This window comes from Lutra lutra, chromosome 7 (assembly GCF_902655055.1).
Source record: "Lutra lutra chromosome 7, mLutLut1.2, whole genome shotgun sequence".
NCBI classification, from domain to species: domain Eukaryota; kingdom Metazoa; phylum Chordata; class Mammalia; order Carnivora; family Mustelidae; genus Lutra; species Lutra lutra.
The window spans coordinates 144,755,245-144,781,961 of record NC_062284.1 but is presented as its reverse complement, the minus strand read 5'-3'; the positions used below and the strand labels follow the sequence as shown (position 1 = coordinate 144,781,961).

Here is a 26,717-nt window from a genome sequence, read left to right as displayed (position 1 = left end):
AACGTCAAATCTCTTAGGTTTCCCCCAAAATTAATCAATATTTTGAAAATAAAATATTCTGTCAACAATTTTTATGCAAAAAAGAAAAAGCCACATTAATAAAATTTTCTACTGGAATAATAAGAAAATAAATCTAAATTTGATCAGTGCTGCTGAAAAACTCCAAGACTGACTCAGTAGCCAAAAGTCCCGGAGGGCAGGGAGCTCCTGGCCACACTGGGGGCCCACAGCACCACACCTCACACAAGCCCCTGGGGCCGTCCCAAATGGTCCAGTGGTTGGAACCAAAGCTTGTCTTGCCAGGTCCCCATCTGCACTCTCACAAGTGCCCATAAATAATTCTAATAACAGCACCCTTCCCCAGTCTGGCACTGTCATGAGGAAAATGAAAGAGCTCCTCCTATAAATTAAAACATAAAAAGCACTGGGGCTGGCTTTACTAGTTTCTCAAAACTACCTCACTTTCCTCAAAAATCTCTACACTTAATTCAAAGGATGCATTAAAGTCTGCTAGCCTCCCAGTGTACTGCTCACTTATAAGAGAGAACATGGAGAGCGAAAGAGGAAAGGGCCATTCAGGACAGAAAGAGTCCTCTACTCTTGGCTGTCTCCGGCTCCGGCTCCGTAGTGGAGGGGAAAACACAAGTATTCAAGAATTTGGAAAGATACTAAATTAGTCATGGAAAAAAGATTCCTTGGTTGAATCAAGACAACAGTTGAAAACTTCCAAGACAGGCCTGGAAAGGACACAGAGCACCACAGCCACCTCAGAGGGGCCTCCAGCGTCCTGTGCTCCTTTGATACGCACTCCCGTGCCCCCGTCAGCACAGTCCGCGCAAGAAGGGACACGAAAGATGGGGCCCTGAAGACTGTCTACGAGGAAGGGGACCCGGTACACGTAACTGTGTGTGCATGCGTGTGACAGGAAAACGACCCAGGTAGCACATGGTGAGCACACGGGCAACACTCATTTAAGTGGGTAAAGGGAAGCCCTCCCTGGGGAGGGGTCATCTAAGCCATAATCTGAAGGATCCGTAGAAATTAACTATCTCCATAATTCTCCGATTTTAAAAATATAAACATAGATAAACACAGTAAGAAAAACCAAGTGTGTAAGAAGCGGCTCAGTATTGAGTATCAATTCAATACCTCATTCTATGGATTACACAGGAAAAAAAATCACCTTATAATTCGAGGGTACCAACCTTTTTGCTGTATTTCTGCTTGATATTAATTAGTATTAACTAGTACATATAAATGCATATGTACACACACACACACTAATATAGATCAAACACAAGGATATAAGTATATATAACATAAATATAATCACATAGTATATTGATAAATATTAGTGACTGATAAGTATGAACTGAATGAATGGGTTTCTGGCCAGAGCTCAGAAAACGGGTTAAAATAATACTTTTCTTGTCACACTTCTTTGCAAGCAAGGAGCTAAACCTCCAAGCAATTTACTTGCAGGCATTAAATTACATTTCAAAAATAGCTTTATTAAAAGGGGTACAGAGCTGTTTCTCAACAACTCATAACTGAAGCCTTCTTCTGAATTAATGTTATAAACACAATTTTTAGATGAGCACAACCTGAACATAGGAAACGAATTTACCAGATTTGTAGCTGCAGGTTGTAATAAATAAAACCACTCTTAATGGTGAATGATAAAACCATATGGCACTACTAGACATTGTCAAAATCCCAGGCCGAATGAAAAGGGAAGCGACGTGCTAAGAGCCACAGGCTGGGCGGTAAGGCTGTAGGCCGAGAAGTCTGGGCATCCAGACCGCAGGCTGGGGCTGGAGGAAGAAGGCGGAGCGGGGCAGGAGTGCGTCCACCTGGGCTCTGACCCTGTCCTCTGAGAACCTGGGGCTGCGTTTCCGAGAACGCCTGGGGCGGTGAGGAGGGACTGAACGAGATTCCGTCTGGAGGCGGGAACACTTCGCAGTCTGGACTTCGACAGTCTCAGACACGGACAGACGGCAGGCCTGAGCCCCGTCCGGACCCTCCCTCGCAGCCCCACCAGCTACTGCAGAGACCATTTCAGTGCAACAGGGAGTGACTCAGACGACACGGACGTCTTTTGGCTGAGCACAACCTCCAACCTGAGGGTCTGAAGACCCCTGCAAAACAAGCCTCATTCATGAACGTGCCTGAGAGATGCCAATTTTAAAAAAAGATTTTATTTATTTGAGAGAAAGACAAAGAGCACAGCAAGGGGAGGGGCAGAGGGAGAGGAGGAAGCAGGCTTCCCGCTGAGCAGGGAGCCTGATGCGGGGCTCGATCCCAGGACCCTGGGATCATGACCTCAGCCGAAGGCAGAAGCTTCACCGACTGAGCCACCCAGGTGCCCTAGAAATGCCACTCTGTAACGTATGCATAGCTTCTCTAAGTGTGAAAATCTGTCATTTTTAATTGAATGTCCTTTTTTGACAAGTCAAGATACGGTTCTCCTTCAATTAAAATAAATTTCTTTTCTTCTAAGCTGAGGAACGATTTTAATTTTACCGCTGGCCTCATTTCTGGAGCACCTCAGGCTTCCAGCAGCCGCGCCGGCTCCCTCGCGCTCCGCCTCGGGCCGCTCGCAGGGTTTGGTGGAGGAGCGCGCCCGCCTCCCCGGGCCCTACCGCATCTCCACTGCCCGGGCCGCAGCCAGGCTGTCTGGGGGGGCACCTTCCCTAGAGACGGGAGGAAGGCACACTCGTGGGCAGGGGGTGTGGTTGCGGGATTCCTCACAGCAAGAAAATCGGTGTCCCACCAACTGAGAGCGGAAATCTGCATCCCCCTGAAAGGTTACATCTAGGGCTCTTGGTGCAGCAATCTCATGAGCGAGGTCACCGAATTCTCCTCACCCGGGGGCAACAACACACGTGTCCTGGGCTCCTCATGCTTCACCACAGGGAAGCCTCTGCAGACGGCACATTCGTCTGTGCCCGCGGGCTGTCCCCTGCTTGACCGTGTGCCTCCTGAGCAACAGGCCCCGGATGCTGCCGAACCCGCCACGGGCCTTTTGCCTTCTCTGCCCCCTTTGCCCGCCGCCCCCTAATCTGCAGCTGCTCTGCCAGTTTTCAAGGGCTCCCAAGCCATCCAGACAGCTGACGGGCTTCTGTTGCGAACGGAGCCTGGGAGCCTCCGCCCCGCAGAGCTCAGTGTCGCACGTGGCGTGGGGTGGGGGGGCGGGGGGCGGACTTACAGGAACCGAGTCCTGGGACGCCCTAGCTGCTTGGAACCCGGGTACAAGCAGCTTTAGAAGCCAAACCTCTTATTATTCGTAGTAAGTCAGGTGTAATGCGTAAGCCACACCTAATACCACGACTTTGTTTGCTGCAGCGAGCCCAGCACTGTGCCCTTGATTTCAGAGCTAGTGTCTCAGTTCCCCGCCTGCCCCGGGACCGCCGGGCACCAACCTCCCCGAGGAACAGCACAGACGAGCGCTCCGGTGGGTGCGCGGCGAGTGACCTCTCCTCACAGCGCCAGGCCTGGGGGGCAGAGGACGCGCCCCTCAAGTCTCCTGCACACTGAGTAGAAGCTCCAAGAAGGATGGAGTAAAGAAGAAAGGGAAAGGAGGAACTTCTATAAATTAGAGAGTTCTAGTCCTATTATTACGTAGCCCCCGCACCCCCCCCCCCTTTTTTTTTTTTTGATAAAAAGAAAAGCAAAAAACAGTTACTGGGAGCAAAACTCCTGTGTCAGGAAAGGGATCCTTAGGAAAACAGAGAGCCAGGAGCCAGGTCTCTGACCCTAGGTCTGGTTCTGACCTGCTGTGGGACGTTAACCAAGCGAAAACAGCTTCTTTGGGCCTCAGTTTCCTCACCTGGAAAACACAGGGACTGAATGAACTGAAGATCCTTACGGAAGGCCCAAAGGTGAGCACCACACATGCCCAAAGATGGGAGTCTGCAAAGCCGACTTTACCTTCAGGTTTAAAATCTGAGCCATGGTGCGCCTGGGTGGCTCAGTGGGTTAAGCCTCTGCCTTCGGCTCAGGTCATGATCCTGGGGTCCTGGGATCGAGCTCCGGGTCGGGCTCTCTGCTCAGCAGGAAGCCTGCTTCCCCCTCTCTCTGCCTGCCTCTCTGCCTGCTTGTGATCTCTGTCAAATAAATAAAATCTTTATAAAAAAAAAAATCTGAACCATATGATCGTAATCATCCTTAATCCAGAGCCTGGGCCCCACAGGAGCGTGAGCGTCCTCCCCAGGCCTCAGCCGCTGCCACTGTCCCCAGGGCTGCCCTGGACGTCCCAGGGAAGCTGTGCAGTGCGCTTTGCACACAGATGCTCTAGTGCCAGCCATCAAGGCATCGGTGTGGTTCACACGCACAAGAGGAACTCATCTTCAAAGAAACTATGCTACAGACATTTCTGAGCAACAGCAAACAGTCCTCTGGTAACGAAGAGAACAGGCCTTCGTGTATTGGTTTCACAAGTTTGGCATTTTGAACGCAGGCCTTTCCAACCTGGGCCTCCCTCTCCAAAACCAACCTTCAAGGTATCCTGGAAATATAAATCAAGCGAGGCTGCCTCCCTAGAAGTCAGGCTCGCTCAGAGCCGTGGGCTGTGTTACTGGAAAGATGCTCTCCAGACCGAAGGAGAGCTCTGCCAGAACCACACCGGCACACGGGCTTGCCGCTCCGCTCCAGAGCTCTCGAGGATTTCCAGCCTCCAGAGGCGCGGGTGTGCCGGCCCATTCTACACCCCGCACAGACTGAGGCGTCGGGAGACGCACACCTCGCCTGAAGTTGAGAACCACGTCTTAACTGTAGTCTGTTGCCAGGAGCCAAGAGACCATGGCAGATGCTAGCAGAGGAAGAACCGAGCTGAACAGACAAGTGGTAAACGAAGGAAAAGGATGTGATACACACAGAAAGCTGAATTTATTTACACTAATCAAGAATGCAGGCTCTCAGCTGGAACATCTCACTTAAAACGCCAGAAGGTTCAGCACCCATTCACAAGCTTTCCAGAATGCACGCAGTTGCCATGGTAACCCTGACAGCATATTTCTTGGCACTGAACGTATAAATTACCACCCATAATGCATTTAATACAGTTTGGGGGTGACCAATTCATGGACAAACAAATAAACCTGAGTTCTGACTCTCAGCCTCCCTCTTAGATAAACAAAGAGGAGCAGCAGGAGGTAGCGTCCGACTCACCCCGGGATAAGCACAGGGCTCTGCACATCTGAAAGCGCTCCTCTGAAGGCAAATAAGAACGAAGGAAACTACATTTCCTCATCCACGGCCATATGGTTGATTTTGTGCAACAAAATGTTCCGTGCCAGATTAATGACACCGTCATTGCTCAAGTTAAAGAAACAAGTACATGCTATGCACGTCTACGCCTCTGGAACTCAAGGCCATTCAGTGAGTCAAAGAACAAGCGGATCTCTTTAAAGAACATCTTAGATTAATTTATGTAGATGGCAGTCGTCAGCTCTAAACAAGAAGACTGGTCAAACGTTCAAACTGCCCTTTAATAAGGAATCCGAGTTTTGTTTCTTTGGTTCGGAAGACAGCGACTCAATCGTAAGTCTTCACCCTCACCAGGGATGCTCACCAACAATCAGAATACATGTAATGCGTGATTTCCGGAGTCTTACCTTCTCATCATCCACCATCTGAACACGGAGAAGAACAGAGAGCTGCGGCGCCCAGACGGCCGGGGCACGTTGGCTCTCACGGCCGGGGAAGCCCGCCGCGCCAGCAACTCCCCGGAGCTGCGGCAGGACATGCCTGCGCGAGCCCCGGCAGAAATCACTCCCGCTCTTGCCCCGAATCAGCTAAGTCCCGGGGAGTGGAGGCTGCGCTACGTCGGCCTCCAGACTGCAGGCCACAGCGAGCGCCTGTGAAAGGGAGCGAAAGACCTCCCCGCCAGCGGTTTCCAAGTTAACGGCGACTCCGTGACCGCTGCATTGCAGTCTTTCCCAAGCGACAAGCCTGCGAAGCAGGAGGCTGGAGAGAGACGCCCCTGGCACAGGAAGCTGCCTTTTGAATCAGAGACTTTATAAGGATCTTTTAAAAACTGTGGCAAATGCCTCGGTGGGGGGCGGCATTTCTAGTTTTCCAGCCTGTGTCCTAAAGGCTGACCGGCCTGCGGTTCCGGCCGTCCGCGGCGGCGGTGGGCCGGCGGAAAGCAGGAACGTGGAGGACGACGCACCGCCCTCAGCGCGAGCGCGGCCGCGAGAAGCCCGCACGTCGGACGCCTCACACCAGCTTCAGAGCCCTGCGGAGAAGCCACGGGGAATGAACCCGGACTTCCATTCTGGAGAACGCGAGCGCGGAAGAGCTCCGAGTCCCTCTGTGGGCAGCGGTCACCTCGAACGCCTCGTACCACCTTCGCTGCACAGTAGAACCATTACGTGATCCGAGCCCTTGAAATACTGAGCCATTAACGAAACAACCAAATTCAGAAAAAGACTTAAAATAGCAGCATGATTACTAAGTGACCTTTCCTTCTCATTCATCCAGCCCTCGGGCTGAGCGCGCACCGCCACCACACGCGGCAGCAGGAGCCACCGGCAAGGCGGAGCTCGCCGCCCCGGGGCTTACACGCGCTCCAGCCGCTCCAGCAGGCACGGCCACCGGCGAGCCAGTCACTCCGAGCACGAGGACTGGCGCGACGGAGGGGCCCAGCGTGCAAGGGGGCAGACATGGAGCTGTTCTGGGGATCCGGGACAAGCTCCACGCGGAAGGAGTATTTCCCAGGAGCGGAGGACGGGCACTTTGCTGGAAAAAGGGAGAGAAGAGGGGAAAGCACCCTCCAAGGGCGCACACGGCATCACCACGCGCTAGCGCGTCCGCAGCGAGGCCGGGCTCTGGAGCCCGACGGACTCCCCAGCAGCCCCGGGCAGGCACGGCCACCGGCACGACTGACAGACACCTGAGTGTCTCGAACCTGAGGCGAAAGCATGCCCCAGGCGCGTGGTGGCCGAGTGGAGGTCCCGGTCTGCAGCCTGCAGGCAGGCGCCGCACCGCGCTCTCCACACAGCGCCCGGCGGCGGAGGCGCGGGGCTGCCTCCTGCCGGGAGCCACGAGGAACCTCGCCGGCTGTGTTCCGCTCCGCCCCGAGTGGAGGGCCCAGCCGGACACCGAGCAGCGCTCGCTGAAGGACTGCGTAGGCGCGGAGGAACACGCCGCGTAAGGGACCTGCTGGTCACCCCTCGCCCTAGTAACAGACATGAGCTGCCATACCCCGGCCAACATGCGGCTTCCTCTGGTGGTGACAGTCCTCCGCTTCGCCTTCCCCCCTTTACCTGACCTCGGCTTCACACCTCTTCTCCCCCAGGTCGTCTTCCCGAACCCCCTCCCGCCCGGGCAGCAAGGAGCCTTAGCCTGGGCTCCCGTCCTCCCTTGCGGTCAGCACACCGCACGGAGGGGTGCCCCGAAGTCATCGCTCTTGTGGCTGCCGCGGTCTCAGGCCCCGCCAGAGTCCGACATCACCGCCCCATGGGCAGGACTCAGTCCCTCTGTGAGGCCACCACCAGCGCCCTGTCCATCCGGCCGCTGCAGAGCCTGGGGCACGGGGGAGAGGCAGGATCCAAACCCAGGACCCCGGCTCCCAGCCCACGCCTACCTGCCCGGGAGGCCACTTTTCCGGGCACCCAGCCAAAGCTCACTGACACGGCCTTTACTCGCGGGAGTGGGAGATCAGATTTATGGAAATGCTGCCCCCTTCCTTTCCTGATCTCTCCCCAAAAAAGGTGTGATATGAATCAATGACTATTTCCAGCCAAAGCAGGCGCGCCTATGTCAGCTCCTGCCTGGCGGGGTGATGTCACAGCATGAGGGAGAGCATCAGCGGGGAAGGCAGGGGGCTGTGTGTGAGGAAGTTTCTTTTCGCCATCACTGTGCTTTGTAGAGACTGACTCGTGATTTAACAGCCCTCGGGAACTTCTACCACATGCCTCTGGGGATATTCAGGTGCCAGTCTGGGCACGCCCCCACAGAAGACGGTCTGGAGAACTGGGCCCTTCAAATCAGGAGTCGAGGCTGGTCCTCAGTGGCGGGCGCACCCCCACCAGCCCGACAGCTGCTGTGCTGTGACAGGGCTGGTCCCCTACCGACCTGTCAGTCCAGGGACCCCGTGCCTGGCAAGCAGGCATCGTGTGTTCTGGCCCGAGTGGGCTGTCCCAGGAAGGCGTGGAGGAACCAGCAGGGTTCTTACACCAGGACTCTGGTGTCTCCTGGAACAGACAATGCCTGGAGGCAGGGGGGAGGGAGCCAACGCTGGCCCAGGGCTAAGACCCTTGCCCACCCCCCAGCAATGAGAACTACTTTTGGGCCAGTGCGCGCTGGGCAGCGAGGCCCACGCTAGGGCCAGCACTTGCGGTCAGAGGAAGGGGGTGATGAAAGGAGCATGGACAGGACCATTCAAACCGCCGTCCAGGCCAGCCGCCTGAAAACTCAGGGCAGCAAGCTGGTCAGGGCGTGGAAAGCAGGTGCAGGGACCACAAGACCACAGACCCCACATGCCTGTAGCGTGGCCTCCTCTTATCTCCACTTGATGGAAGAGGAGGTGGTGAGGCACAGACGGGAGAAATCTTTGTAAGTGCACCACTACGTGTTAAAATAGTGCTGCTTGGCTGTTAGCTGTTTGGTTGCTTTGGACTTGGCACAACCCTCCCGGCCCAGGCATGACCCGGTCTCCCCACATCCTGCCTCCTCTCGGCTCACAGCATGGGGCCGAGTGAAAAGGGTAATCTGTCTCCCACGCCAGCTGCTCCCAGCAACTGCTCACTCCTGCTGGATCTAGGAGTCCTGGTCCACAGGACTTTGTGGGGTGGATTTACTTTCAAACTGATATGATACATGTGAAGGTTTCCTAAAGTACAAGCTTCTCAAAATGTAAGGCACAACTGTTACAAAATATAGCCAGTATCTTCAATGCACTCAATAATTTTCCAAGGTTAACTCAGTTTAAATACATGACAAGATGCCGAAAGGGTTGTCACCACTAACGGAATGACCATGGCAGAACCTACTCCTGTTTTAAAGAGCAGTAATGAAATTCATAATCTCACCCAGGCCATCAACTATTATCGGTCATGTACATTTACCTGAATTTGATACAAATTATGGAAACATTCCTACAGGTCTTGCTTGCACACCAAACAACAGGTTCTAGAGTATGGCTACTACCTTAAGTTGTCTATTACTTCAAAAGCAGGCAACCCACTAACCAGAATTACCATGGAAAAAAAAGAAGAAAAGAAAAAGAAAGGGATGAGTGGCATACAGCCTGAAGGGAAAACACACAAATCATTCATTGTCCCTCCCTGTGCTGGTGGGGGTCAAAGAACAAAGGGTGTCCCTGAGCAGAAGCAGAGAGAACACAAGGAAAATATAAAATGCAGACAGATTTCGTTGGCTTGGATAAAGAACAGACTAACCTATCTGCCCAGATCTAAAAGGACAGTCATCTGCTAAGGACAGTCATCAGCTATGATCTCGTCTCAGGAAAGAAGGGTACTGTAATTCTGGCTGTTTCTCCCGGCAACATGGGGCCCAGGGGCGCCCCGCCTGAAACAGGAGTCACCGGGTCACCAACAAAGGTCTTAAGAAGCCCAGCCCCTAGTAGCCAAGTCTCTTTACAAACACAAATGAGAACCCGAAGAGCAAATCAAAGAAGCAAAGCTGATGTAAACTCTGAGGTCTACACCCAAGAGAAACGGAAACGCAGGCGCTCACAAGAACCAGCACTCCAAGCTCCAAGCAGCATTATTCCTAAGAGCCCAAAAGAGGACACAGCCCAAACGTCTACCGGGGGTTGGTGGGTAGACAGGAAGTGGCACATCCAGGGGCGCTGGGGTGGCTCGGTCAGTGGGGTCAGCATCTGCCTTCGGCTCAGCCGCGGGGGTGGAGCCCCTCAGCAGGCCCCCTGCTCCCCAGGGGAGTCTGCTCCTCCCTCTCCCTCTGCCTGCCTCTCTCTTGTTATTTCTGTCACATAAATAAATAAAAATAAATCGTTTTTTAAAAGTACATGCATACGATGAACTTATTCAGCAACAAAAGGGAAGGCGTTAGTGATCCGTGCTCACACATAGACAAATCTTAAGAACACGGTGCTCAGTGAAAGAACCCGACCCAAACACCACATACTATATGACTCCATTTACAGGAAATGTCCAAAACAGGCAGTGACTGCACAAAACTGTGACTATACTAAAAACCACTGAATTAGATGCTCACAATAGGTGAATCATATATTATACGACAACTCGTACACCTACTTTTTTAAAAAGCTGATATAACCGTACCAAAGGCCAGACATCAGATAGTTAACATCCCTTAATGAGACATAGCTCACCATCTCAATTAAAGAAACAAACAAAAGGAAAATGTTGCTACAAGTCTTCATTATGCTCCTAAAAACACATTGTTTTGGGGATGGCCCTTCCAAATAATTTCAAATAAGCTTCTTGCTGTTTAAAACAACTATTTTTTTTTTAAGATTTTATTTATTTATCAGACAGAGATCACAAGTAGGCAGAGAGGAAGGCAGAGAGAGAGAGAGGAGGAAGCAGGCTCCCCGCGGAGCAAAAAGCCCGACGTGGGGCTCGATCCCAGGACCCTGGGATCATGACCCGAGCTGAAGGCAGAGGCTTTAACCCACTGAGCCACCCAGGCACTCCCAAAACAACTATTTTGAGTAACTTTTCTCCCCCAAATCTCAGCGTTCAACAATTATTCAAGAAAAAAATTCGATTTTAACTTTAATGCAAAATATAAATCACACATATATAAATACATGGCACTTTTAAACATGAGCAGGGAGACTAGGGAAATTATCAACCCCACCATCACCACCAAAAAGTACTCAATTTCTGAGTTCCTTCTACCATGAAATAAGTAACAGCACTTGGGTTTTTAAGACCAGGAAATATTTACAAGACTTGAAGTAATACAGTCAAAGAAAACACATTAACAACATAAAACTCACAAAAACGAAAGTAAGCCTTTGTATAAAATAAATAACTCAAAGATTTATAGAAAGACTACATCCTCAGACCTAACAAAAGAGCTCCCAGCTCGTTCTCCTTGCTGTGTCCTCGGTTCTCGACAATCCAACCATAGGAAAGAAACGTGGTACCTCAGCATGACATTGTCACTGGCTAACACTGTCATTAAAATAATGTGTTTCTATTTTCCGCAGGAAGAGAATCGTGTCTACTCACAACTTACAATGAGTCAACCAGTGTGTAAAATATTTTACATAATGGGAAAATTTATCATGCCCCCAAAGTTCAGTGTGTTCTCATTAGGTTACCAGAAATTACAGATGTGAAGATACTTCTGTTAACCAAAATCAAGAAAAGAAACTACTTTAGATACGCACACATTTTCGGTTTGGCATCTCTAATTCTTTTTATGCTACTGTATTTCAAATTACTCAGACTGACAAATTTGTAGTTTAAGTACTGAATAAAGAAAATCTGCATGTTGACAACACAGGTAACTTTAAATTGGTTTTGACACTGCATCACTTGCTACCTACAGAGCTAGACAAAAGTCAGAGCCTGGCTGATAGGGATGGCTTCAGGTTTTGTAAACACCCCTATGGTGAAATGGTTTTTCCAAAATTATGATACCATCTAGAGTGTTCATGGAGCCTTCCCATGTGCCTCACTGTGAATAGAAAACTTCTGTGGAAAATTTTATAGCGTTTGTATCCACTTCACATTTTCCCGTGTTACATTCTGTGTTTTTCTTAATAATCCTGGTGAAAGAAAATATTTAAGCAATTAAGACACATTAAACTCTTCTATGATGACCTTCCAAAAACAACGCCACTCTTCCACAGTACTGTAAAGGTACACTTGGAAACTGGCACATTCAGGCAAGCCAAACAGACGTGAACATTTTAAACCAACACACTTGGGGGCGCCTGGGTGGCTCAGTGGGTTAAGCCGCTGCCTTCGGCTCAGGTCATGATCTCAGGGTCCTGGGATCGAGTCCCGCATCAGGCTCTCTGCTCAGCAGGGAGCCTGCTTCCCTCTCTCTCTCTCTCTCTCTCTGCCTCTCCATCTACTTGTGATCTCTCTGTCAAATAAATAAATTAAACCAACACACTTGCTCTAAGAAATAAAACCACCAGATATTTTTTACATTATCAGTTGGTCCCCCGGAAAGGGTAATTATAAAACACAAGAATGAGTCTCTCTCAAACCCTGTTAAATAAACCGTTTGCAAAGAATAACCACAACCGCATGAATGACGCCAGCCTGGCCCATTACCGTTACTCACGCATAAAACCCCGGGATGTGTCTTGCAGCAAGTTTTCACAATACCAACTCTATTCTTGATGACCTTAAAATACATTGCAAATGACATTCTCACAAGTCCTTTTTGAAAACCCTAGTAATCTCTTATAAACACAGAAAAGACTGAAAGTGTGTCTCTAATTCAGTGCCATGGCTCATTAAATCCTAAGTCAAGTACCTTGGACAAAAATAATTCTAAACTGAAAGAATTATCAATGTAATGCACTGATGTATCAACATCAATGTACATGCTCAGATGAGAGTTAACACATTCTACATAATTTATCAAATACCGTAGGAAAACTAGAAATAATACTAAGTGTGGCACTGCTCCAGGAACCAACTACTTCACCCTCCATCCTTTTAAATGCTTGAAATATTTGCGTATTGGCTCCTCATTTTTGAATAAAACAGAGCTGGTTTTCCTGCAGCCTGGCAATTGAACATTTATTTCAAAATTCAAGTACCATTTCAGAAGGCAGGTAGATTTTTTTGAATTGAAGATTTCTCTCTACATCAAAAATGCATCTTAAGGGGCGCTTGGGTGGCTCAGTGGGTTAAAGCCTCTGCCTTCAGCTCAGGTCATGATCCCAGGGTCCTGGGATCAAGCCCCGCATCGGGTTCCCTGCTCAGCAGGGAGCCTGCTTCCCCCTCTCTCTCTGCCTGCCTTTCTGCCTACTTGTGATCTCCTGTCTGTCAAATAAATAAATAAAATCTTTTAAAAAATGCATCTTAAAATAAACATTAAAGTTATACTCATATTTTAAAAGTCAGGAGCCATTACATTAAATCCATCTAATGTTGAAAACTCCTGATCCAGCTGAGAGGGCCAAGTGTCGGACCGAAGAGAAGTCAGACCTGCCCCTGGCTCAGCCTCTGCTCTACACTCCACTCCCGCCAGAGAAGGAGACAAGGAATGCAGGGCGTCCCCCTCAAGGCCTTGGCTGCACCTCACTCTCTACTCCTTGAATCCCTGTGGCCAGATCCAAGGGAACCTGATTCAGGATGACCCTGAAAGCCCCTTCCTACAACTGCCCCCTCTTCAGCGCCCCATGCGGCACACCTCAAGCATTCAGCACCACAGAGCACACATCCCCAAAGCCAGTGGGGGTGACAGAAATGCCCGGGCCCCGGAGCAGTGCCTTCTGTGTGTGTGTGTGTGTGTGTGTGTGTGTGTGTGTGCAAGCACGTGTGCACGCATGCGCGCACTCGACACGCCACAGGATGGTGGTCGCCCCCCACCCCATAGGAAGGCAACTGTTTTCTGCCTCTGCATTTATAGCACACAGCATAAAGCATGACAGAGATTCACTAAAACAGGCCCACATTCCCTTATCTGTGATTCTGAAACCCCGAAAGCTCTGAAAACATGATTGTACGTCAGTCACTGGGTAGCACGCCCTGATGTAACGTGAGGCTGTCCACTTAGTGCAAACAGTCATGTACTTTGCTGCAAAAACCTGTTTGGTTACAGGATGCTGTTCAGGATGTTCCACAATACATGGTATATTCACTAATTCCATTATAAAGTCTCACAAATGCCGAGCTCCACAACAGCCCTGGCACCAAGAATTGTGGAGGATTGCCCAATGACAACAGGTCAAGAACCTGGCTGAAACAGTGACTCATGAGCCCCTTTAATGACAGTCTGGACTGCAAGTCTACATTCATGTGTGTGTTCACTCTACACACTTTCTGAGCATGAGTGTGCCATACCCTCTCCAGGTGCCGGACACAGGAGGCTCAAAACAAGATCATGGTTCTTGCCCTCATGGAGCCCAAAGACTGGAGGGGAAGACTAGGAAGTAATAAAGGAGTGCTCCCGTCACAATTGGTGGAGGGATGAAGGCAAGGAAGGTGCCTGGGCAGGGATCCAAAGAGAGGCCATGCGGAGTGTGGTCAGGGAAGGCAGCCTGCCCAGTGGCCTGAGGAAGCCAGCCTTTAGGAACGGAGAGTGCCACAGGCAAAAGCAGGTTTACCTCTGCTCTCGGGAGTCGAGACAGGATGAGGGAAGGGGCAGAGCCATACCATGCAGGTGGGCCCATAAGGTGGTGGGAGAACTGGGAAGCCAGAGGTATGTAGCTAGTCATGGAAATAAACCACCCATTACAGATCAAGCTGCCCCAGGCCCCAGCCATCTCATGTGTCAACATCAGAAAGGACAGACCTCTGATTTTTCACACACTCCCATCCCACAAACTGACTGTGGGGTAATTCAAAGCGTTCATAGAGCTCTCACTAAGAAGGTTGAAGAACTGGGGTGCCTGGGTGGCTCAGTCAGTTAAGCATCCGACTCTTGACTTTGGCTCAAGTCATGATCTCAGAGTCTTGAGATTGAGCCCCCCACCCCCAGGCTCTGAGCTCAGCAGGGAGTCTGCTTAAGATTCTCTCTCCTCCTCTCCCTCTGCCCCTCCCCCTTTTCTCTCTCTCCCCACCTAAAAAATAATAATAAGATAAAAAGATCATCCTTGGGGCGCCTGGGTGGCTCAGTGGGTTAAGGCCTCTGCCTTCGGCTCGGGTCATGATCCCAGGGTCCTGGGATGGAGCCCTGCATCGGGCTCTCTGCTCAGCGGGGAGCCCGCTTCCCCCTCTCTCTCTGCCTGCCTCTCTGCCTACTTGTGATCTCTCTCTGTCAAATAAATAAATTAAAAAAAATATATTAAAAAAAAAAAGATCATCCTTTATTTAAAAAAAAAAAAAGACCGAAGAACCTAAGTGGGGGTCAGTGGGTATTAATCGTACTAAAATTGTATGCAAAGAAAGCAGGCAAATGCAACAAACAGGAAAGAAGCCAAATAACTTTTTTTTTAAAGATTTTATTTATTTAACGAAGAAAGAGAGAGCACAAGGGTGGGAGAGGGAGAGGGAGAAGCAGGCTCCCTGCTGAGGCTTAGGCAGACCTGAGCCCAAGGCGGAGGCTGAACCGGCTGAGCCACCCAGTCGACCCTGCCAAGTAACTTCTAATCGCTTCTGATTGTTAAGTGTCAGAAAAGCCGGGCCAATAACACTACACCCAGCTCGCTCAACCAGCCTATCAGAATTAGAAGACTGTACAGTGTGTTTGTTAAGTGTTCTAAGACAACAGGAAAAGGTTTGCTAAAATATTCTTGGAGGGTGTTGCCCCTCAGTGGCCCTGCCTTCTGCTGCACCTGCTTCTCCGGCTGGGGAAGGGTGGGAACGAGGCCATTCCACGGGCCCACGCCACGCGGCCCACCACGCCAGGCCCTCCCTGGTGCAGAGCGAACAGGCTTGCCAAGCAACAATTAAGATGCACAAATGGAGGGATATTTGGAGCAGCTGCGAAAGCTCTATTAAGGATAACAAAATGGGTAAGTGAATCTCAAACTCTTTAAGGTTAAATACTCACTTGGGTGAGATTTAACAACATAATAATAGAATACAATAATGAAGTGGCTTCTCAAACTTTTCCACCAAAATACCCCCAAAGGCACGGGAGAGAGAACCCCAAGGGTAAGCAGTTTGAAGTAACTCAATTTATATGAAGTCTTAGGTTTGATATTAAAAATTCATGCAAATTTTACATTTAACTCTGTAACAAATCCTGCAACACCCCTTCCCATCTTGTCACTCTCTGTTTCTCTGGAAACAGGTGATCTGAAATTTTCTCAGCCTCTCACTGCTGAATGGAGATCCTGCCGGCCCACCGCGCCTTCTCTCCTGATCCTAGCAGAGAGGCCCATCTCCACTCTGGGACAGGATCCCAGCCTCTCCCCTCTCGGCCTCTCTCCAGGACACTCCCACCAGTGTATAGGGAAAGGGCAATCTATCCCCAGCTCACCCATCTCCCATCATTCTGTCCAAGTGAGAGCAAACTTAAGAAGTTGTCAATGCACACATCCCATTCTCCCCTGACAACTTCCACCCACCACCCCAGCACAGCCGACTGACACCACTTACCAAAGTCTCCAAAGACCTCCATGTTCCCAAATGCAATAGTGAATTCTCAATCCATCTGCTTGATGTTCAGGTAGCTTTTCTTTAACTCCAAATATTCATTGCTAGCCCCACCTGACTTCCAGACGGGTATATCATAGTTATCAACTCAACATCTCCCCTTGAGCACCTAAAAGGCATTTCAAACTAAATAGGTCTAACATTGAACTCTGGGTCCCCCTCCTTCTCTAATCCAGTCTGGCAGTACCTGGCTCAGTAAATGGTACCACATTTGTTCAAGTCATGAAGTCCTCTCCTTCTTCACATGCCCCACACCCAATCCACCAGCAGAGACCGTTAGTTCCATCTTCAAAATGTATTCCAGAGGTGCCTGGGTGGCTCTGGGTGGCTCATGATCTGCCTTTGGCTCAGATCATGGTCCCAGGGTCCTGGGATCAAGGCCCACATTGAGCTCTCTGCTCATCGGGGAGTCTGCTTCTCCCTCTTCTTCTGCCTGCCCCTCTGCCTGCTCATGCTTTTTGTCGAATAAATAAAATCTTTAAAAAATGTATTCCAAATCCAACTACTTCTCACCACACTCTAACTACACTGGCCTCCTTGCTGTTTCTAATAAAACACACCAAACATATTCCCGTACCAAGATCTCTGTACTTCCCGACCCTCTACCTAAATACATTCTTCTCGCAGACGCCCTTCTTACAGGGGCTGCTCAAATGCTATGCGCTCAGGACGCCTCCCTGATGCCTGTCAGGACAGCTTTCCCACCACACTGTAGCCCACAGGCCTGTCTCCTTGTCCTTCCCGACACGGCTCTTCAGTATTAACGGACATGGTTATTGGTTTACGGCCTATCCCTCTCCCCCTATTACAATATAGGCCACATGAGGGGCTAAAATTTGGACTCAAGTTGTGCTCCCCGACTGACTCAAGTTGTGCTCCCCGACTTTAGAGCAGAACCTGACACATGGGAGAGAGGTTCAGTCAGTATTGGCTGAGTCTGTTTACAGCCCTACTTTGAAACATGATTATTTTTTAAAATATGGAAACATTTATTCCCTTACTCAACTCTCTAACAGGAGAGTTTGCATGTATGCCCTAGACTTGGAAGAAGCACACACATCATTTCCTAAGTCCTCCCGAACTTGAACTAGGTGCCGGCAGCGTCACAGGAGTGCAAAAAGACCTGGCTACTAGGTCACTCATTAGAGCACGACATAAGATAGGGAACACTGGAAACAATCTCAAGAAGTGAATCAAGAAACTTTATGCCATGCTATTATAAAATACTTCTGTTTAACACAAATATGAGAATCCCATAGTTTGAAATCTTCTAGTAGCCATGTTAAAAAGATAACGAGGTGAACTTATGTACATTATTTAACCCAATATAAAATTATATCATTTTAATATGTAATCAACATAAAAAATTGTCCATGAGATAGTTTGTGTTCTTTTTTTCCATGTGACCACATTTCACATGCTCACTAGTCACGTAGCTCATGGCTATGAGACTGAAGAGCACAATTACAGACTAAGAAAAAGAAAATGTTGACGATATAATAAAAGTCATAGTTTGCAGAAACTGACAAATTGATCCTTAAAAGCACAAGGGAATGCAAGAGACTCAGAATAGACAAAACAATCTTGCAGAAGAAGAATAAATTTGGAGGATTCACAATTCCCAATTTCAAAATTTACTACAAGGCTAAGTAATCAAGACAGTACTGACATAATAAGGATAGACATACAGATCAACAGAATAGAATTTAGGGTCCAGAAATAAACCCTTCCAATTGTGGTGAATTATTTGTGACAAGGGTATCAGGACCGTTCAATGGGGGAAAGAGCAGTCTTTTTAGCTAATGGGCAATGGGGTATCCACATGCAAAACAGTGAAACTAGACCACGATCCCAGACCATACACAAAGTTTAACCAAAAATGAATCACAGGCTAAAGGGAAGAGCTAAAACTATAAAACTCTTAGGTGTGAGCAGGTGCATATCTTCATGACCCTCGATTAGGCAGTGGTTTCTCAGATGACATGGAAAGCAAAAGCAACCAAAGAAAAAAACAGAAAGTGGACTTCACCAACGTTAGAAAATTCTCTGCATCAAAGGTGACCATCAAGAAAGTGAAAAGATAACCCAAAGAATATAAGAAAATATTTACAAGTCATATAGTGATAAAGAAACTGTATGTATGTAAAGAACTCTTATAACTCAGTAACAAAAAGATGACCCAACTTTAAAAAATGGGCAAAGGCTATGAACAGACATTTTTCCAAGGAAGATACCAAAATGGTCAATAAGCACATAAAAGGATGTTCCACATCGCTAGTCACCATGGAAATACAAATCAAAACCACAATGAGAAACCACTTTACACCCACTAGGACGGCTGGAATAAAAACGACGGACATAATAAGTGTTGGTGACGCTGTGGAGAAACTGGAACTCTCACACATTGCTGACAGGAATGCAGAATTGTCCCAGCTGCTTTGATAGTGTGGAGTACCTCAGAATATTAAACACAGCGTTACATACGACCAGCTATCTGCACAACAGATTAAAAAAAAGGTTCTCACAAAAACTTGTACAGGACTTTTCACAACAACACTATTCATAATATCTGAAAAGGGGAAACAACCCAATGTCCATCACCTGATGAACATATAAACAAAATGTAGTCTATCCATTCGATGGAATATTATTTCCCTATAAAAAGAAATTACTGATACAGGCTACATGAATGAACCTTGAAAACATTATACTATGTGAATGAAATCACTTGCAAAAAACTATACATTGTATGAGTCCATTTTATGAATTTCCAGAAATGGCAATCAACAGAAACAGAAAATAAATTAATGACTGCCTAGGGTTGAGAGTAGGGAAGAATGGGAAGTGACAGCTAATGGGTATAAGGTTTCTTTCTGGGATGATGAAAATGTTCTAAAATTACAAAGTGGCAGAAACTGCAAAATTCTATAATACACTAAAAATGACTGGATTGGGGGCACCTGGGTGGCTCAGTGGGTTAAGCCTCTGCCTTTGGCTCAGGTCATGATCTCGGGGTCCTGGGATCGACCCCCGCATCAGGCTCTCTCCTCAGTGGAGAGCCTGCTTCCTCCTATCTCTCTGCCTGCCTCTCTGCCTACTTGTGATCTCTGTCAAATAAATAAATAAAATCTTTAAAAAAAATAAATAAAAATGACTGGATTGTATGTTTAAAATGGCAAATATATTATCTGAATTACATCTCAATAAAGCTATTATTTTAAAAAGCAAATTATAAAATGGTATTATTTAAAATAAATCTACTTTTATAAAAAGAAAATATATATATGCCCCCAAAATGGCTTAGAAGAGCATATATAGCAGTGATCTGAGTGAACAGGGTCTTATTTCTATTTTTCATCTTTCTTGATTTTTTTATAGGAGGTGGTCACAAACCACTAAACAGTAAGGTATTTTCAGGTGTCATTCAATAATGCACTATACTTCCACCCATCTGTTCTCAGTATCTAATAAACTTTTTTTTTTAATATTCCGCATATGAGAGAGATCATACAGTATTTGTCCTTCTCTGTCTGGTTGATTCTCATAGCATAATGCCCTCAAGAACCATCCACGTTTTTGCGAATGGCAAGATTTCATTCTTCTTTATGGCTGAGAAATACTCCAGTGTATGTGGAACTGCTGGGTCATATGGTAGTTCTAGTTGAGGAGCACCTGTGCTGTTTTCCATAGCGGCTGTAACAATTTCCATGCCCACTGGGCAGTGGATAAGGGTTCTCTTTTCTCCACATCCTTGTCAATACTTGTGATTTCTTGTCTTTTGGACAATAACCACTCTATCAAGTGTGAGATTATATCTCATCGCAGTTTTGATTTGCATTTCCCTGATGATTAATGAGAATGAACATCTTTTCACGTACCTATTGGCCATCCATAGGTCTTCTTTGGAAAAAAATATTTATTCAGATCCTCTGCCCATTTTTTTTTTATTTTTTTTTCCTTTTTTTTTTTTGAGTTTAATTTTTTTTTTTTTTTTTTGCTACTGAGTTGTAGGGGTTATTTACATACTTTGGTTATTAGTCCCTTTTCAAATACACGACTTGCAAATATTTCTCCCATTCAGTAGGTTGCCTTTTCATTTTGTTGATGGTTTCTCCTTTGCTGTCAGAAGATTAAAAAAAAAAAGATTTTATTCATTTATTTGAGAGAGAGAAAGAGTACAGCCAGGGTTAGGGACACAGGAAGAGGAAGATTGATTCCCTGCCGAGTAGGGAGCCAGACCTGGGGCTCAATCCCAGGACCCAGGGATAATGACCTAAGCTGAAGGCAGACACTCAACCGACTGAGCCACACAGGAGGTCCCTGTGCAGGAGCTTTTTAATGTGATGTAGACCCACTTATTCACTTCTGCTTTTGTTGCTTTGACTTTGGTGTCAGATTAAAAACTCATCACCAAGACCAATGTCAAGGAGTTTATCACTGTCTGTGTTTTCTTCTAGTTTTATGGTTTCAGGTCTTATGTTCAAATCTTTAATCCATTTTTAGTTTTGTGTATGGTGTGAGATAGAAGTCCAGTTTTCCTGGCACCATTTACTGAGAAGACTGTCCTTGGCCCATAGGATGCTCTTGGCTCCCCTGTGGTAAATTAATTAACCATATATGCGTGGGTTTATTTCTGGGCTCCCTCTTCTGTTCCAATGATCTGTGTGTCCTTTTGTGATACTGTTATCACGTTGTTTTAATTAACACAGCTTTGTAGTATAGTTTGAAGTCAAGGAGCACAGTGCCTCTAGCTTTGTTCTTTCTCAAGATTGCTTTGGCTATTCAGTGTTGTTGTTGTTTTTTTAATTCCATGCAAATTTTATAATTATTTGAGCTATTTCTTTGAAAAATGTCATTGGGGGGCACCTGGGTGGGTCAGTTGGTTGAGCGACTGCCTTTGGCTCAGGTTGTGATCCCAGGGTTCTGGGACAGAGCCCCATGTGAGGCTCCCTGCTCAGTGGGGAGCCTTCTTCCCCCTCTCCCACTCTCCCTGCTTATGTTCTCTTTCTCACTGTGTCTGTGTTAAATAAATAAAATCTAAAAAAAAAAAAAAGGAAGAAAAATGTCATTGGAATTTTGATAGGAAATGCACTAAATCTGCAGATTGCTTTGAATACTATGGACATTTTAGCAATATTTATTCCAATCTTTCTACTTGTTTGTGTCATCTTCAGTTCTTTCATCAATCCCTTGTAGTTTTCAATATGCAGGTCTTCCACCTTCTTGGTTAAACATTCCTAGGTATTAGGCCACCTTGGGGCACTGTCAGTTAAGCACCCGACTCTCGATTCTGGCTCAGGTCATGATCTCAGGGTCTTGAGATCGAGCCCCATGTCAGGCTCTGCACTGGGTGTGGAACCTGCTGAAGATTCTATTTCCTCTCCCACTGCCCCTCCCCACCACTCTCAAGCAGGCGTGCTCACGTGTTCTCACTCTAAAATAAACAAATCTTAAAAAAAAAAACAACCCACATTTGCAGGTATTTCATTCTTTCTGTTGCAACTGCAAATGGCATCATTTTCCTTATTCCTCTGAGTTTGTTATTAGCGTCTAGAAACACAACAGAATTTGTGCATTGATTTTCTATCAGGCAACTTTACTGAATTCGCTTATTAGTCCTGATACTCTTTTGATGGGATTCTGTAGGGTTTACTATGTTTCTCTATTTTCATGTCAGCAGATAGTGTGCTTTACTTCTTCCTTTCCAGTCTAGATACATTTTCTTTCTTTTTCTTGCCTATTATTTGGCTTGGATTTCAAATACTATGCTCAGTAAAAGTGGCAAGAATGTGCATCCTTGTCTTATTCCTATGTATTTTTTCTCTTTGGCTCTGCCTATTAATACAATTTTCCTGTTACGAATGGGCATTCCTTTTTGAATAAGAAGGGGTGTGTCTTTGTATTTTAAAGAATTATATATACCAAAATATCAACAGTGGTGAAGCAATGGGAAATATTTGCATTCTCTATATTCTATATTCTATATTCTATATTTTTATATTCTATATTCCTATATTCAAACACATTGGCTTTTCCCTTAAAACAAATGAAAGACACACACACTCTCTCTCCCCTCCTTCCAGGACACGAAAATTCTGGCATGGCGACAGTATGGCTCTTGGGAAGCTCATCACGAGAGGGTAAATGTAAGCAAGGGATGGTCATGTGGGTGACTGTCCTCTAAAGTGAAGTCCCCAGGGACCCACATGTTTTTTGCTAATACCAAGGGGGCCAATCTGCTATTCCAGGGAAAGGGAAATCACTAGGGCCCCACTGAGAGTGGTACTTGTGTCCAGAGACCATGGCAACTCTCACAGGGAAGGTGGGGACGGAAACTGGATGGACAGGCCCGGGCAGGGGTTCGGGGCGGGGGGGGGGGGGGGTTGGACTCTGACCTCCCGGGACTGGTCAGGAATCCTCAGGGATGACCCTGCTGCAAACAAGGCCTTCCGGAAGGACTCGGTTCATAAAGCCAAGTGCTATTTGGCCGGCGCAGTGCCCTCTTCACAATCTTAGTCCATCTGAGCAACTTTGGATGATGCCAATAATCGAATCAAGAGGTTTGAATGAAGGCCTTCAGCACCCTCACACTCTGAGACTAGGGTTCTGACTTCTGCAAAAAATAGTCCACATACCAATGGTTTTCTGTTGGTGAGACTGGGTCAGTACAGTGTCCCTTGTTTGCTCAGAAAAGAACCAGTATGAGAGCGAGGAGGCTCTGGGGAGGACCACGGGAACGCAGTTTCTCAGCGTCCTCCTCAACTACCGGCCACACCTCATCCTACCACAAGGTACAAAGTGTGTAACGTACAGGACTTGATTCTCACAAAATGACCTAAACACATATATACTGAAAAAAGACTAAAAAACTACTCAATGTTAACAGTGAGAGGCTAGTAGAGAAGTTTATTTTCTTTGTCTTCACCCTTCTCCTGGATGTGTATGCTTAGGATACCGTTACTCAGCTTTCTCCTGGGAGACCCCCTTTTCGGAAATAGGTTACTGTAAAGGTTCTGTCTTCAGAGACGTTCTGTCAATGCCGATTCTTGGGAATCCAGAATGTCTACTGGCTTCAGGGCACCCTTCCCACATTTCGCCTCTCAAAGACTATAAGAACACCTAGGTAGGCTGATTTCGAAAAAGTATACAAATTTTAAACTCTCTTTGCAGAAATTCACAGCTTCAATACAATTACTGACTTCAGCAAGAATTTTTCTACCTTTTTAGAGATTCCCTCAAGGTCATCAATGCATGGGATCACAGAGACCTCACAACTGTTCTCTGCTGCCCAGAAAATGTAACTAAGCATGAGAAGCACCTCAACCAATCCTCAGCCTTAAACTGGGAATTCTGGACCCATGTACACAAGCACCACAGAGGCAGTGGCCGGTTAAGTGACCCAATCACTTGTAGAGAATAGTTCAGGAGAGCGTATCCCAGAAAAAATGGAATACTTACCTCCATGTCTCACCATCAATTCTAATTACGACACTGACATTCTCCTACTCAGAAGTTTTTGATGGTTCACATCTCACTTGAGAACTATCACTTAAGAGGAACTGTGATGGGGCACCTAGCTGGCTCCGTTGTTAAGCACCTGCCTTCAGCTCAGGTCATGATCCCAGGGTCCTGGGATAGAGCCCTGCGTACCAGGCTCCCTGCTCAAGGGGGGACTGCCTCTTGCTCGCTCTCTGCCACTCCTCCTGCTTGTGCTCTCTCAAATAAATTCTTTCAAAAAAAAGAAAGAGAGAGGAGCTGTGATTGTTTCCTCCCTTTCTCCCAGTCATCGAATATTCAGGAAACTCTCAGCACACCCCACCCCCACCGCAGTAGTACTTTGCACCCCCCCATGTCCTTTCTCACTTTGGCCCTCCCACAGCAATACCCCCACCCTCAACCTGCTGCCCTGAAAATCAAAATGTTATTTTTATCCCATAAAATACCAGCTCAAGGGGCACCTGGGGGGCTCAGTGGGTTAAAGCCTCTCCCTTCGGCTACCTAGGTGTGGGGAGCCTGCTTCTCCCTCTCCCTCTACCTGCTGCTCTGCCTACTTGTGATCTCTGTGTCAAATAAATAGGTGATATCTTAAAATATATATACCACCTCAAATTTTAGGGTCTTTTTTCAAGATTTTATTTTTATTTATTTGACAGACAGAGATCACAAGTAGGCAGAGAGGCTCCCCGCTGAGCAGGGAGCCCGATGTGGGGCTCGATCCCAGGGCCATGGGATCATGACCTGAGCAGAAGGCAGAGGCTTTAATCCACTGAGCCACCCAGGCGCCCCCCAAATTTTAGTTTTTGTAAAGCACTTCTTGACCCCCTAACCCAAGAGTCAGCCAATCTTCTTCTATAAAGGGCCAGATGGTCTCTGTTACACTTTCTTCTTTGCTTATTTTTACAATCCGTTAAAAACATAAAAAACATTCTTAGACCTGTAGTTTGCCAACCTCTGCTTTAAAGACCATTACTCCCATATTGTTATCTGATAGCCCGTTCTCTGATGTTTCTGCCACTATTTCCACTGTGACTACTAATACTATTACTCTATTATACCTTCTGCACTATTCTGCCTTATCCGACAGCTCACACTGTCACGCCTGCCCGTCCTCAGACTGCATGTTCTCTGCAGGCAAGAAAAATCTCTTTTATCCCTATGTCACCTACCATATAACACTAACACATAAAAAGTGCTTTATCCATGAATGTTTTAAACTGATTGCTTTTAAGTACAGTGTGTTAAATTTAAAATTGCTTATTTAAGCATTTTCTATCACAAGTTGCTAAGAATTTGTTTTTGGTAAAGCCGATTTCTGATGAGCTTCCTGAACACGTGAAGACTGGAGTTAGATGATTGAACCTCCTTGGTTTATTTTCTATTAGATGAACTTTTCAAGCCAAACTGAGTTGTTGTTTTTTTAAGATTTTATTTATTTATTTGATAGACAGAGATCACAAGCAGGCAGAAAGGCAAGCAGCGAGAGAGGGGCAAGGAGGCTCCCTGCCTAGTAGAGAGGCCGATGCGGGGCTCGATCCCAGGACCCTGAGATCATGGCCTGAGCCGAAGGCAGAGGCTTTAACCCACTGAGCCCCCAGGCGCCCCCAAACTGAGGTTTTCATTCAAAGACCTGTTCCTGTCCACACAGGTCTTTAAAATTCTGTGGTGTGAAAAATTTTATTATGGAACCTAAAAATAATCCTTACATGGTTTAGATTCAATTTCCAGGAGAAATGTAAGCTTAAAAAAAAAAAAACCAGGGGCGCCTGGGTGGCTCAGTGGGTTAAGCCGCTGCCTTCGGCTCAGGTCATGATCTCAGCGTCCTGGGATCGAGTCCCGCATCGGGTTCTCTGCTCGGCAGAGATCCTGCTTCCCTCTCTCTCTCTCTGCCTGCCTCTCCATCTACTTGTGATCTCTGTCAAATAAATAAATAAAATCTTTAAAAAAAAAAAAAAAAAACACACAACCTTATCAGCAAGTTCTAAACAATCAAAATTGAGACCAAGACTCAAATTTTTCTAGAAACTTCAATCAGCTGTTACGAGGATGTATTTTCCCTTGTTAGGAAAATGTATTTTCAGGACTTCCAGCTTATTACTTCTTGTAAAATGGCTCTATGTCTGGGATCCACCTGCCAGACAAATTCAGAAGTTACTCTGCCACCAATCATCTTAAATAACTTTGTAGGCATTTCCTTCTCTCAGAAGCCTCCTGGGAACCCCTCTAACTCCTGGCTGATATGGGCCTTCTTTCATATTCATTTTCTATGTGGAAACTTAAGAATTCTCCAGCATCAGCCTGTGGCAAAGAAGGAACAAGGCCAAACAGATTCTTTGTGCCTACTTCCTACATCCCGCTCATCCAGAAGAAGGAGCCGAACAGACACACTATTATTCCACGGCAATCCCTGGGGTGCGTGTTCTTCCATGTCCACCGGAACTTTACCTAGGGCCTGTCTGAAGGCCCAGCCCGGCACGGAGGTGCACCACCCCGACTTTCTTGCACAGCAGCATGCCTGCTGGAGTGATTGTGCCGTACTGGGGAACTAGTTGTCCATTTCCTGTTTTGTAGTCAGAAAGACCTAGTAGCTCACCACGCTTTACTTTAAAAGCTTACTGACAGAATCAGTACGAAGCGATCCTTCTGTACTGAAAACAGAGAGGAGTATGAGCCAGCCGCAGGGATCAGAGAACCCCCGGGACGTGTGGTCACTGCCCCTCCGCACACACACCCTACAGCCTCTGCTTTTTTAATACTCCAAAAGGTGAGGAAAAAATAACTGACAGAAAAATCCCCTATGCAAAAACCCCAACTCTGCGGGAGGGGGGCGGGTCCCTGTGAGTCACCCCCCTCCACGTGACGCGCGGCCAGGTGAGTGATCTCTCAACTAACGCCGGCCGGCAGAAGAGGGCTCGGCACCGCGTGGACATCCGAGCGCACCTGCAGGAAACAGGGCAACGGGAATCCAGC

At 47.2% G+C, this 26,717-nt stretch overlaps 2 protein-coding genes across 7 annotated transcripts in view; one reads left to right on the top strand and one right to left on the bottom strand.

Moving 5' to 3' along the window:
- Positions 1–26,717, bottom strand: part of TRAF3 (TNF receptor associated factor 3) — a 117,308-nt gene that overhangs the window by 66,884 nt on the left and 23,707 nt on the right. The window lies entirely within an intron of this gene.
- LOC125104547 (basic proline-rich protein-like) overlaps positions 7,462–26,717 on the top strand; it is a 44,040-nt gene continuing 24,784 nt past the window's right edge. The window contains exons 1-2 of the mRNA XM_047737104.1: positions 7,462–7,654; positions 22,940–23,041. Of these exons, the coding sequence (XP_047593060.1) occupies positions 7,462–7,654; positions 22,940–23,041 (295 nt within the window). The remainder of the gene's footprint in view (positions 7,655–22,939; positions 23,042–26,717) is intronic.